The sequence below is a fragment of the Pygocentrus nattereri genome, chromosome 4 (genome assembly GCF_015220715.1).
Source record: "Pygocentrus nattereri isolate fPygNat1 chromosome 4, fPygNat1.pri, whole genome shotgun sequence".
Lineage (NCBI taxonomy): Eukaryota > Metazoa > Chordata > Actinopteri > Characiformes > Serrasalmidae > Pygocentrus > Pygocentrus nattereri.
Window position 1 is genome coordinate 15,635,173 of NC_051214.1, and position 12,346 is coordinate 15,647,518.

The 12,346-nt window shown below is 41.9% G+C and overlaps 1 protein-coding gene across 2 annotated transcripts in view; it reads left to right on the forward strand.

Annotated features, from left to right (window-relative positions):
* Nucleotides 1–11,326, forward strand: part of rhpn1 (rhophilin, Rho GTPase binding protein 1) — a 32,557-nt gene extending 21,231 nt beyond the window's left edge. Inside the window, exons 12-16 of one of the 2 annotated variants that reach the window (XM_017723752.2) lie at nucleotides 3,725–3,919; nucleotides 4,262–4,338; nucleotides 5,602–5,745; nucleotides 7,289–7,435; nucleotides 10,357–11,326. In XM_017723752.2, coding sequence (XP_017579241.1) covers nucleotides 3,725–3,919; nucleotides 4,262–4,338; nucleotides 5,602–5,745; nucleotides 7,289–7,435; nucleotides 10,357–10,569 — 776 coding nt within the window. In that variant the 3' untranslated portion in view covers nucleotides 10,570–11,326. Of the gene's footprint in view, nucleotides 1–3,724; nucleotides 3,920–4,261; nucleotides 4,339–5,601; nucleotides 5,746–7,288; nucleotides 7,436–10,356 lie in introns of those variants that run through there. The other variant, XM_017723753.2, reaches the window with a different exon arrangement.
* Nucleotides 11,327–12,346: the final 1,020 nt, after the last annotated feature.

Genomic DNA, 12,346 nt, shown 5'->3' on the forward strand with positions numbered 1-12,346 from the left:
TATATTTTATTCATATGGTTATGATGCAAATATCCGAATCAGTACATTTAGTGCATCACCGAATTGACACATTTGCTACAAGTGTTTTACATTTAATGAAGGCTGATAAGTCAAAGGCATTTTCATTAAATGACTTGGATCAGCCTCTCCATGGATCACCACCTTATCATGGTGGAGAGGTTTGTGTGCTTGAAGGACCCTAGGAGCTATGTTGTCTGGAGCAAAAGCTCCTGGTAGGGTCTCCCATGGCAAACTGGTCCTAGGTGACAGGCCAGACAAAGTGTGATCCATAACCACCCCTATGAGGACAACAAAGCAGGACTTGTGTACCCTGCCCGGATCAGGGTTACCGGGGCCCCACCCTGGAGCCAGGCCTGGGGGAGGGGCTCGCCAGCGAGCATCTGGTGGCTGGGCATTCACTCATGGTGCCCGGCCGGGCCCAGCCCGAAGGAGCTACATGAGTCCCCCCTCCCATCGACCCACCACCGATGGGAGGGGCAGTAGTAGGGGTGCGGTGCATTGTGGATCGGGCAGTGTCCGAAGGCGTGGGATTTGGCGTTCTGATCCTCGGTTGCTGAAACTGGCTTTTGGAACTTGGAACGTTACCTCACTGGCGGGGAAGGAGCCTGAGTTGGTGCGCGAGGTCGAGAGATACCGGCTAGATATAGTCGGGCTCACCTCAACACACAGCTTGGGCTCTGGGTCCAATCTCCTTGAGAGGGGCTGGACTTTTTTCTTTTCTGGAGTTGCCCATGGTGAGAGGCGGCGGGCAGATGTGGGCTTTCTCATAGCCCCTCGACTCGGCGCCTGTATGTTGGGGTTTTCCCCGGTGGACGAGAGGGTAGCTTCCCTACGCCTTCGCGTTGGGGAACGGGTCCTGACTGTTGTCTGTGCTTATGCACCGAACAGCAGTTCAGAATACCCAGCCTTCATAGAGTCCTTGGAAGGGGTGCTTGAAAGTGCTCCTCCTGGAGACTCGATTGTCCTACTGGGGGACTTCAACGCTCACATGGGCAACGAGGGGCACCCTGGAGGGGTGTGATTGGGAGGAATGGCCTCTCTGATCTGAACCCGAGTGGTGTTCAGTTTTTGGACTTCTGTGCAAACCACAGTTTGTCCATAACGAACACCATGTTTGAACACAAGGATGTCCATAAGTGCACATGGCACCAGGACACCCTAGGCCGCAGTTCAATGATTGACTTTGTAGTCGTGTCAGCGGACTTGCGGCCATGTGTACTGGACACTCGGGTAAAGAGAGGAGCTGAGCTGTCAACTGATCACCACCTGGTGGTGAGTTGGATCAGGTGGTGGGGGAAGATGCCAGTCAGACCAGGCAAACCCAAACGTATAGTGAGGGTTTGCTGGGAACGTCTGGCAGAAGAACCTGTCAGATTGATCTTCAACTCACACCTCCGTCAGAACTTTGACCAGATATCGGGGCAGGTGGGGGACATTGACTCAGAATGGGCCATGTTCCGCTCCTCCATTGTTGAAGCGGCTGACTGTAGCTGTGGCCGTAAGGTAGTTGGCGCCTGTCGGGGCGGTAATCCTCGAACCCGGTGGTGGACACCCCAGGTGAGAGATGCCGTCAAGCTGAAGAAGGAGTCCTACTGGACATGGTTGGCCTGTAGGACACCAGAGGCAGCTGGCAGGTATCGACAGGCCAAGCGATCTGCGGCTTCAGTCGTTGCCAAGGCAAAAACCCGGGTGTGGGAAGAGTTCGGTGAGGCCTTGGAAAGTGACTTTAAGTCGGCTCCAAAAAGATTCTGGCAAACCGTCAGGCGACTCAGAAGGGGAAAGCAGTGTGCCACTAGCACTGTATATAGTGGAGATGGTGTGCTGCTGACTTCGACTGAAGACATCATTGGGCGGTGGAAGGAATACTTTGAGGACCTTCTCAATCCCACCAACACGTTCTCCAGTGAGGAGGCAGAGTCTGGGGACACGGGAATAGGCTTGTCCATTACTGAGGCCGAAGTCGCTAAGGTAGTTAAAAAGCTCCTTGGCGGCAGGGCTGCAGGGGTGGATGAGATCCGTCCCGAGTTCCTCAAGGCTCTGGATGTTGTGGGGCTGTCTTGGCTGACACGCCTTTTCAACATTGCGTGGACATCGGGGGTGGTGCCACTTGATTGGCAGACTGGGGTGGTGGTGCCTCTTTTTAAAAAGGGGGACCGGAGGGTGTGTTCCAACTACAGGGGAATCACACTCCTCAGCCTCCCTGGTAAGGTCTATGCAAGGGTACTGGAGAAGAGAGTCCGGCTTATAGTCGAACCTCGGATTCAGGAGGAGCAGTGCGGGTTCCGCCCTGGTCGTGGAACACTGGACCAACTCTTTACCCTCTCCAGGATTCTTGAGGGTTCATGGGAGTTTGCCCAACCAGTCCACATGTGCTTTGTGGATTTGGAGAAGGCATTCGACTGTGTTCCCCGGGGTATTCTGTGGGAGGTGCTTCGGGAGTACGGGGTACATGGCTCTTTGCTACGAGCCATTCAGGCCCTGTACAAACAAAGCAGGAGCTTGGTTCGCATGGCCGGCAGTAAGTCAGACTTTTTCCCAGTGAGAGTTGGACTCCGTCAGGGCTGCCCTTTGTCACCGATTCTATTCATAATTTTTATGGATAGAATTTCTAGGCGCAGTCATGGGATGGAGGGTGTCTGGTTTGGTGACCTCAGGGTCACATCGCTGCTGTTTGCATATGATGTGGTCCTATTGGGGACATCAGGCCGTGAACTTCAGTTTTCACTGGATCGGTTTGCAGCCGAGTGTGAAGCGGCCAGGATGAGGATCAGTACCTCCAAATCCGAGGCCATGGTTCTCACGCGGGAAAAGGTGGAGAGCCCTCTCTGGGTCGGGGATGAGCTCTTGCCTCAAGTGGAGGAGTGTAAGTATCTCGGGGTCTTGTTCATGAGTGATGGTACAAGGGAGCGGGAGATTGACAGGCGGATTGGTGCTGGGTCAGCAGTGATGCGGGCTCTTTACCGGTCTGTTGTGGTAAAGAAAGAGCTGAGCCATAAGGCAAGGCTCTCGATTTACTGGTCGATCTACGTTCCCACCCTCACCTATGGTCATGAGCTTTGGGTAATGACCGAAAGAACGAGATCGCGAATACAAGCGGCTGAAATGAGTTTCCTCCGCAGGGTGGCTGGACTCTCCCTTAGAGATAGGGTGAGAAGTTCGGTCATCCGGGAGGGACACTGCTTCTTCACGTCGAGAGGAGCCAGTTGAGGTGGTTCGGGCATCTTGTTAGGATGCCTCCTGGACGCCTCCCTTGGGAGGTGTCACAGGCAAGTCCACCGGGGAGGAGACCCCGGGGAAGACCCAGGACACGCTGGCGTGACTATATCGCCCAGCTGGCCTGGGAGCGCCTCGGAATCCCTCCCAGGGAGCTAGTGGAAGTGGCTGGGGAAAGGGAGGTCTGGGCTTCATTGCTCAAGATGCTGCCCCCGTGACCCGAACCCCAGAGAAGCGGAAGATGATGGATGGATGGATGGACTTGGATCAGCAGCAAAAACTCAAAATTCCTATAAATTAATAAATTACACCTTATGCAACTTTACATTGCATAAGGTTTCAGAGCACTGTTAAAAAAAACTACATTGTTGTTTGTAAATACACAGTCATTCTGAAATGGATTGCCTATAAAATGTATCTTGGATCTTTCCTTGTTTGGTTACTGTATGAACTGTTTTTTTTAACTAAAATGTGTATCTGTACTGTTTAGGTAAAGCTCATTTGCGAAAAGCTATCATAAGACACGAGGAGGCACTACGTCTCCATGGTGTATGCAAGATGCTGCGCAAGATGGATATTTTACAGGAAGTTCTGTCATATGGACACACACGTTCACTGGAAAAATACTCCGACATTGATCAAGAGGATGATTTTTGTGAAATAGCAGAAGCTCCAGAGATTCAGTGTGAGTGAAGGAGTTATTTTAAATATTCAGTTCAAATAGTAGTTTAGATATTCACCAGTAAATATTTTTTCACCAATGGGATTGTGTTATTTTAGTTATGTGTAAATTTTGACAATCTTCAAATAATGATGACCAATTATTTACTTATGAAAGCACCTTATTAACAGTCTGGTGGAAACCATAAATATGATGTTACTGTTTACATGTCTATATTATCTAAACATTTATATTGTTGCAGAAATGAGTATACCAATTTCATTAATCATGTATTGCTCTACAGATTGCAAGCCTGATATCAGCACTTTTAACAGTCTCCCATGACCTCTGACCTCTCTCTTACAGCTCACACTCATCAAAAGCCTGATATTCAACCTCCTGACTTCAGCTTGGTTAGAATAACAGACATCTTTCACCGACTGGTAATACAGTAAACACTTTTGTCTTAATATTTGTTGTGTTCAGCAAAACATACAAAATACCATTTTATTATTAACAATTATGTTATTTTTAGATATAACATCAATATATGTACAATATCAAGTAAAGTTAGGGCCAATACTTTTCTGTTCATAACATGTGTAGGGTTTCAGCGTATTACTAAGAATTTTTGGAAGCTGTGAAAACTAATAACAACATATTCTTCTCCTGTGAAAGCAAAGAAGGATCTGGAATGTTATTTTAAAAAGAAAGAAGTGTAGAGTAAGCCATATTGATGTTTGATGTCTTAACAAAAATTAAGCTTTTTGCACCAAAGATAATTTGATATTGTTTTGGACTCATTTACAGCAGTGAAAGGGAGCATTTCCCAAAAGTTATTAAAAGTTACTGAAAAGAGGAGAGTGCTGATGGTATTAAGTAGCAGACCTGTCCGCTTTTCTTCTGCTGTCAAAGTGGATATTAAATCTGAAATTGTGGGCCCCTAAAATAGATACACTGTCTAACAGAAATACAACTAACAAGTACATTTATGTAGCTCAACAAGTAACTATTCAATGGCATTCCTTTAAACCTGTGTGTTTGGTTAATTCGAAATCAGGAAAGGGAAGATCCCCATCCAATTTACCTGGCTGAATGGTGGAAAGCTTAATATGGCTGTTTTTCCCATTGCAAATGTATCGAGATGAGACAGAGTTTAGCTTGTCCCAGTAACCTGTAGGTGGAAACTAATGAATCCTGTAACTGTTATCTGGTATAATGCAAGGAAGCATGTGCATTTTAATTACCAAGCCTGTAATAGATAGTATAGTGTGGCCAGTTTGAACTGATTTGAACTGATTTTCAATAGTATGTTGTTAAATGAGTATTTGAATGTATTTGTGTATAAAGCAAAATATTTGAAAGACTTACCAACTAGTACAACTTTAAGAAGACATTGTGAACCTGCAGAATCAGAATTATCATCCAAGACACATTTCCAGAAAGGAAACATTTTTTTACTTTTATCAGATTTTGAACTGTTTCTTCAAAGCAGAAAAACACATGGTAACATTGATATTACCATTTTATAGTCACTATCTATTAAGCATATTACTGAAAATCAATATCATGGTATCATAGTATACTGGAATGGACAGTATATTGCCCAGTACTAGATGTTATCATTGTGTTGCTATTATATTAGTTGAGTGGATTGTATGTACATGCTACTTGTTGACTGTGTTTGTGTGTGTTCATATGTGTAGGGTCCTCTCTCTGTATTCTCTGCTCGGAATCGATGGGTGGGGCGCCATGTGTGTCTGATTCGGGAAGAGACAGGGCTTGGTCTCACTCTGCGAGGTGATTCGCCGGTTCTGGTTGCCGGTGTGTTGCCGGGGGGTTGTGCTGCAGTAAGGAGGTCTCTCTCATACAAATTGTTTACAGTGAAGGGACTATAAAAGAAATAGCTTCATTACACAATATTAATGTGGCTAAAAATTAATAGAAGGTAGAAGCCACCAATTAATCTATTTAGGCTCTGCCCACAAATGTCTTTCTGCATAGATAAGCTTAGCAATAATGTTGGAAAAATTCCCATTTAAAGTTCTCTTCAAAATGCATGTTTAATGCATTAATTTCAAGTGATTTATATTTTGTACACTGTACGCATAGATAGTGTATTCTTTTTTTGTTGCGTAAGGTTGCTGTGAATAAACATCTGCTTTGATAGTCTAAGCAGTAAGTTCACTGACATGAGCCGTTTTAACGTTGGCTAGCTACATTGTGGCCTGTACCCCTAAGTACTGCAACATGCCCATAGTTACAACACTTTCTCAGATTTGCGTGCAATATATACAAACAGTAAAGAAAAGATGTAAAGATACTCTAAAGTGGCGCAACTATCTAAAGTGTTCTACCTATCATTGGAAGATCACAAGCTCAGTACCTGTTATTTCTGCAGCCTTCTGTGAACAGGAGCCCTAGAGGGCATAATTGGCCTTGCCTCTTCTCCCATCACTCAGTATACTGCTAGCCTGTGCCAAAATCAAGTGCATTGGGCTATCCACTTGCCTTTATTCCCGTTTCATTTCTTTGGAGACTGTCAGGTTTTCAAAGAAATCTGAAGGGATCATTTTAAACATCTCCAAAGTTCAGTTTTGGAAGTTGATTCCATTTTCTGCTTCTCACGATTCAAGTAATTGTAAACACATTCAGTGATGAGGTCTGGGCTCTGTGGTGGTTCCGCTTCTTTGTTTGATTTACATTTTTTTGTCTGTTTTCTTTCCTCAGTAATGGCTTTTTGGCAGTTATGTATCCTCAGACCCAGGGTTAAGTTAGTGACAGCTACACATCCTTTCAGACCTAGTGTTATTTTCTCATAGTGGAAGGAAGAACAAACTTCAGATTAGAAGCAAGAATGGAGTTTGATTTTCCCCTAATTTAAAATAAGTACTGTTTATCTATTGGTGACAGCTTTGGTGGTCTACCAGATTTTGCATAGTTGATAGGAGTCCCATTTTCTCTGTATATGTTAATTTTTTTTACTGCAGTTTTGGAAACTCTTGGTGTTGTTTTCACTTATTTCCCTTTATATTTTACTTCTTTATGCAAGTATAGGGGGGGGGCCTGTCTTTTGCACAGTACTGTATATCAATAACGTCAAGCCACTTGGTAACAGCAGTGGTAACAGCAGTGAAGAGACAAATAGTGTAAAAGATCTTTGAATCCCAGTGAAAAAATGATTAGCCCTTATAAAATTTAGTATATGGTCACAGATGCTTGCCATAAGGTAGGGTGAAATTACACACAAAAAAAAAAACAAAAAAAAACTCAATTTATCCTAACATTGTGCCTTTTACATTCATTCAAAATGGATATAATTAGAAAATAATAAATCACTAAATTAAACTGACAGTTTTTTAATGGGAGTAAGTTGAACTGTTTGTGTTGCAGGAAGCAGGATTGCGTGAAGGTGATTATATTGTGACTGTGAATGGTTCAGACTGCAAGTGGGCTGAACACGCAGAAGTAGTGCGTGCTCTGAAAAGTTGCTCGGAGAGAGGAGTGGAGCTTGACGTTATTACCCTCCATTCTCACGAGGTACACACATGGAATATTATGTCATAAATATTGATTACATATTTTACAAGTTTCTGACTTCTGCTGCATAATATATCACTTGTCTTGTTAATTATGGAGTGTGTATACATGCACTCAATCTGATCATAATCAGATTTCTGCAGTTATTCAAATGGTCATGTAAACACCATACCGGATCCGATCTAGAAATCCAATAAAGAGAGCTAGATTTTAGCTCAGTAATCAGATTTCTCAGTGCATGCGATTTCTCAGTCTGTGCATGCCCGAGATCAGATGGTGGATGTTGCAAGATGGCAGCAAAACACTTTTGGAGCAACACAAACCAAAAATTAAATAAAAGATTACATTTTTTTCTTAAAAATATGAACATGCATCATTTAGAAGTAAAGTTGCATGTTGTTTAAAAATGTCTACTGGTTGTAATGGCTGGCTGCAGAAATCTGATTACTGCCCCACTCACGTAGACCTGAGTGCATGTAAATGTGTTGATTGGATTACTGACAAAATCAGATTTTCTGCGATTATCAGATAAAGTGCATGTAGTGCAGGTAAATACACTCATTATCATGATATTGCAGAAGAATGCCCACTAACAACTTTTATTGTAACTGTAATGAGCCATACTTAGTTTCACATGAGTGTTTGTCAATATTTTGATGAATGTAGGTACAACCCCAATTCCAGTTATGTTGGGACGTTGTGTAAAACAAAAACGGAATGCGATGATTTGGAAATCCTTTTCAACCTATATTCAATTGAATACTCTACAAAAGACAAGATATTTAATGTTCAAACAGATTAACTTTTTTTGTTTTTTGCAAATATTCACTCATTTTGAATTTGATGCCTGCAACACGTTCCAAAGAAGTTGGGACAGGGGCGTGTTTACCACTGTGTTACATCACCTTTCCTTTTAACAACACTCAATAAGCGTTTGGGAACTGAGGACACTAATTGTTGGAGCTTTGTAGGTGGAATTCTTTCCCATTCTTGCTTGATGTACAACTTCAGTTGTGCAACAGTCCAGAGGACACGACATTCATCCAAAAGCAATTTGAAATGTGGACCACGTCAGACCACAGGACACTTTTCCACTTTGCGTCAGTCCATCTCAGATGAGCTCAGGCCCAGAGAAGCCGGCGGCATTTCTGGGTGGTGTTGATATATGGCTTTCGCTTTGCATGCCAGAGTTTTAACTTGCACTTGTAGATGGAGCGACGAACTGTGTTCATTGCCAATGGTTTCTGAAGTGTTCCTGAGCCCATGTGGTAATATCCGTTGGTTTTTAATGCAGTGCCGCAGTGCTGAGGAATCGAAGGTCACAGTTGCATGTTGAGAAACGTTCTTAAACTGTTGGACTATTTGCTCATGCAGTTGTTCACAAAGTGGTGAACCTCACCCCATCCTTGCTTGTGAATGAGCCTTAGAGGGATGCTCCCTTTATACCCAATCATGACACTCTCCTGTTTCCAATTAACCTGTTCACAAGTGGAATGTTCGAAACAGGTGTTTTTTGAGCATTCCTCAACTTTCCCAGTCTTTTGTTGCCCCTGTCCCAACTTCCTTGGATGTGTTGCAGGCATCAAATTCAAAATGAGTGAATATTTGCAAAAAACAAAGTTTATCTGTTTGAACATTAAATATCTTGTCTTGACTGGCGACCTGTCCAGGGTGTATCCTGCCTTCTGCCCGATGACTGCTGGGATAGGTTCCAGCACCCCCGCGACCCTGACGGAGAAGCGGCTTAGAAAATGGATGGATGGATGGATGGATGGATGGATGGATGGATGGATGGATGGATGGATGGATAGATAGATATCTTGTCTTTGTAGTGTTTTCAATTGAAAATAGGTTGAAAAGGATTTGCAAATCATCGTATTCTGTTTTTATTTGTTTTACACAATGTCCCAACTTCCTTGGAATTGGGGTTGTATTTATGTAACAATTATATTTATTTATAAAGCTCTTTTCATACAGACAAATGCAGCTCAAAGGCACAGTATACTTAAATAAAACAGTAAGGAAAGTGTACACAATACAGCATATGATACAATAAAAATAAAACGTGATAAAATTACAAAAGTACAAAAAGTACAAAGTAAATGAATAATATTCAGCTGTTTTTTTTTACATTAGTAAGGATAGATGGCTGAATACAAATAGAGTAGACTCAATCTAGAACACAGCATATTCTAAAATGCATGAAAGTGCTAACCCATTATGAACTTCAAAAATAGTAAAAGAATCTTAAAATCAATTCTAAATGAAACATTCTCTCTTTTGCATGATAATACTCTGGCTGCAGAATTATAAACAACTTTGTCAGTTGTGGTTTTAGGTAATCCTATGAATAAAGCATTTAAATAGACTAGTCGTGAAAAGACAAAAGCATGGATCATCTTCTTAGCATCTTACAGTGTGTGAAATGATCTTGTGCTATATTTCTTTTATGTATAAGAAAGCTGTTTTGGCAATGTTATCAATATATGTTTCAAATGTTAAGGTAGAGCCAGGAATTGGGTCAAATTTTTTTTTATTTCCTCTTTTGAATGTAGAGCCAGATTTAATCCAAAAATGTAAATCAGCCAAGATATTGCCACATTTTTGGTTCATAATGCACTTACAATATATTGTAATATATATTAATAACAATCAGCAACATGATGGCAATATTAATATTTTGTGTTTCCCTGACCAATATTGTGACTGCAATTATTTCTATAAATTAGCCTTGCTAGTTAGCTGTTATTGTGTTGCTGTGCACATGGTTGCACCTGATGATTTGTCCAACTCATCTATAAACGTATATAAAATTGCAGCTCTTGTGATTGGAAGACTGCACTCTTCTTTGAGCCCTATTTACTGTCAACTCTAGATTTAACATTTGTAAATTTAAGACCTGCAACACATTTTTGGCTCAGGTGGAGAGAAGGGCGGCCCCGCTTTCACCCAGCAGCGACAGGGAGACTCAGTCTGCCAGGCAGAAGAGACACAGCAAGGATAATGACGGAGGCACTACTTCTTTACTGAACTGGAACTGGAGAAGTGGAGGAGGAGGCGGAGTTACAAAAAGACTTGGTAGCACTTTCAGCCTCCCTTTTGGCAGCTTGCGCGAGAGCGAGTCCATGTACTGACAGACAATGAGGATGCCTTTAAGCAAAAGAAAAGCACTATTCTTCCTTCCTAGCATTGTCAATTTGTCAGCAATACATCGACAGTTATATGAAAAGTATCTTGACTGAAATGATGTGAGTAAATTACAAAAGCTTATGATTGTATTATATAGTCTTACATAACATTTCCAGGTTTTTTATAGTGTAGTTAATAAGGACAAAAATATAGTATGCATCATTTTTCTACAGTCTGATGTGCTTCACAAAACAAGATTTTCATAATAAGAATTTCATATCTGACTTCAGTGATCAGCAACAACAAAAAAAAACAAAAACCTGACAAGGAAATGCTAAACATGGTTTATAGTTCCTTTAAAACAATGTGCAAGATGTTTGAGTGATATCCATTTTTGCAGTGAAGAAATGTATGTACTTAGCAAAACCATCAAACCACATGCTTTTGATAGGTTCTTTATTTCGAACTTGTGTATATTGAGGTAGAAGTCAGTGATTGTAAACCAATACATCATTTATTTTGATGAGTTTATTACAGGTGAATGTAGATTTGCACTGAACAAGAAATGTAGTTTTGTCTTACAAAGTTTTGTAATATTTCTGCATGTGTTTTGTAGAATCACAATGTCCTTTGCATGTGTTTTGTTGTCAGCACTGATACATATGTTGTGCATATTTCTGGCTGTCCAATCTGCCTTGTTGATTCAGTGCCCTAATGTCTAATGCAGCATACCTAGAAAACGGCATGTTGCTTTTAAAAGTACTGTTGTGTTTTGTTTTTTTTTCCTTCCCAAACACTGAGAACGATCACCCGCTTTGAATGTTATCACTCCATTGAATGGATGTAATTAGTAGCCGGTAGGCCCATTGATATGGTTCAGTATGACCTCCTGTGCCGGATAGAAGGCTCAGAATATGGTTGTTATCTATTCCTATCGTTCATCACTCGGACCAAAAAGAAGCCAGTAGATCGCCTTTGAAGCACACGGTTGTCAGCCTTTTTCCCTTAGCGAAAATAGAGCATTGGCTTGTTGTTTTGCTTTAATTTGCTTCATCACAGATACAAGATACAAGTGGGCCATCGCATAAGACGAGGTTAGTACCTAGCTTTCTAGCCAACAGCTAACTTATGCTGCATAGTAAGCTAGTGGCTAACTTTACATAGCTAGCTAATCTTGATAATCTGGACCCGAAAACAATTGTGTGGTTTGCCTGTCATTTGAAGGACCTGCCTTCGCTGTAGCGCTGCACTATTTTGTTTACACTAACCATCTGCCTTTCTATTTGGTGCACTGTCATTAGCATTGTCATTAGCTTGGGAATTCATGACCAGCAGCCAAGATCACTGCATGAAATCAAACTGTTTGTGTATCAAACTTCTTCACTTGTTTTTCTGACCTTAGGAGGTTGCCAGACCTGAAGATACTACAGTCCTAGAGATATGGGAATGATTTCAGTTTATATGGAAGAATGACACTGGGTTTGCATTAACATAGAATGATCTCTGTTATGATCAGTCCTAAATAAGGAGTCTGTAACAGTGACTAACCTCGTAAGGTTTCAAGTTGTCTGGATGTGCCAACAGATATTATCTGTCATTTATACCAAGATTTATCATCCAGTGTGAATGAATGGTGTGTTCATTATTATGGGCATCCTGTGGTAAACCGGTATTACCCCCCCTCCTCCTCCTCCTCCTCCTCCTCATGGAAAACTACCCTCATCCAACTAGTGTTTAAGACTAAAACCAGTAAATGTCACCTCAACAACAATTTGCTGAAGT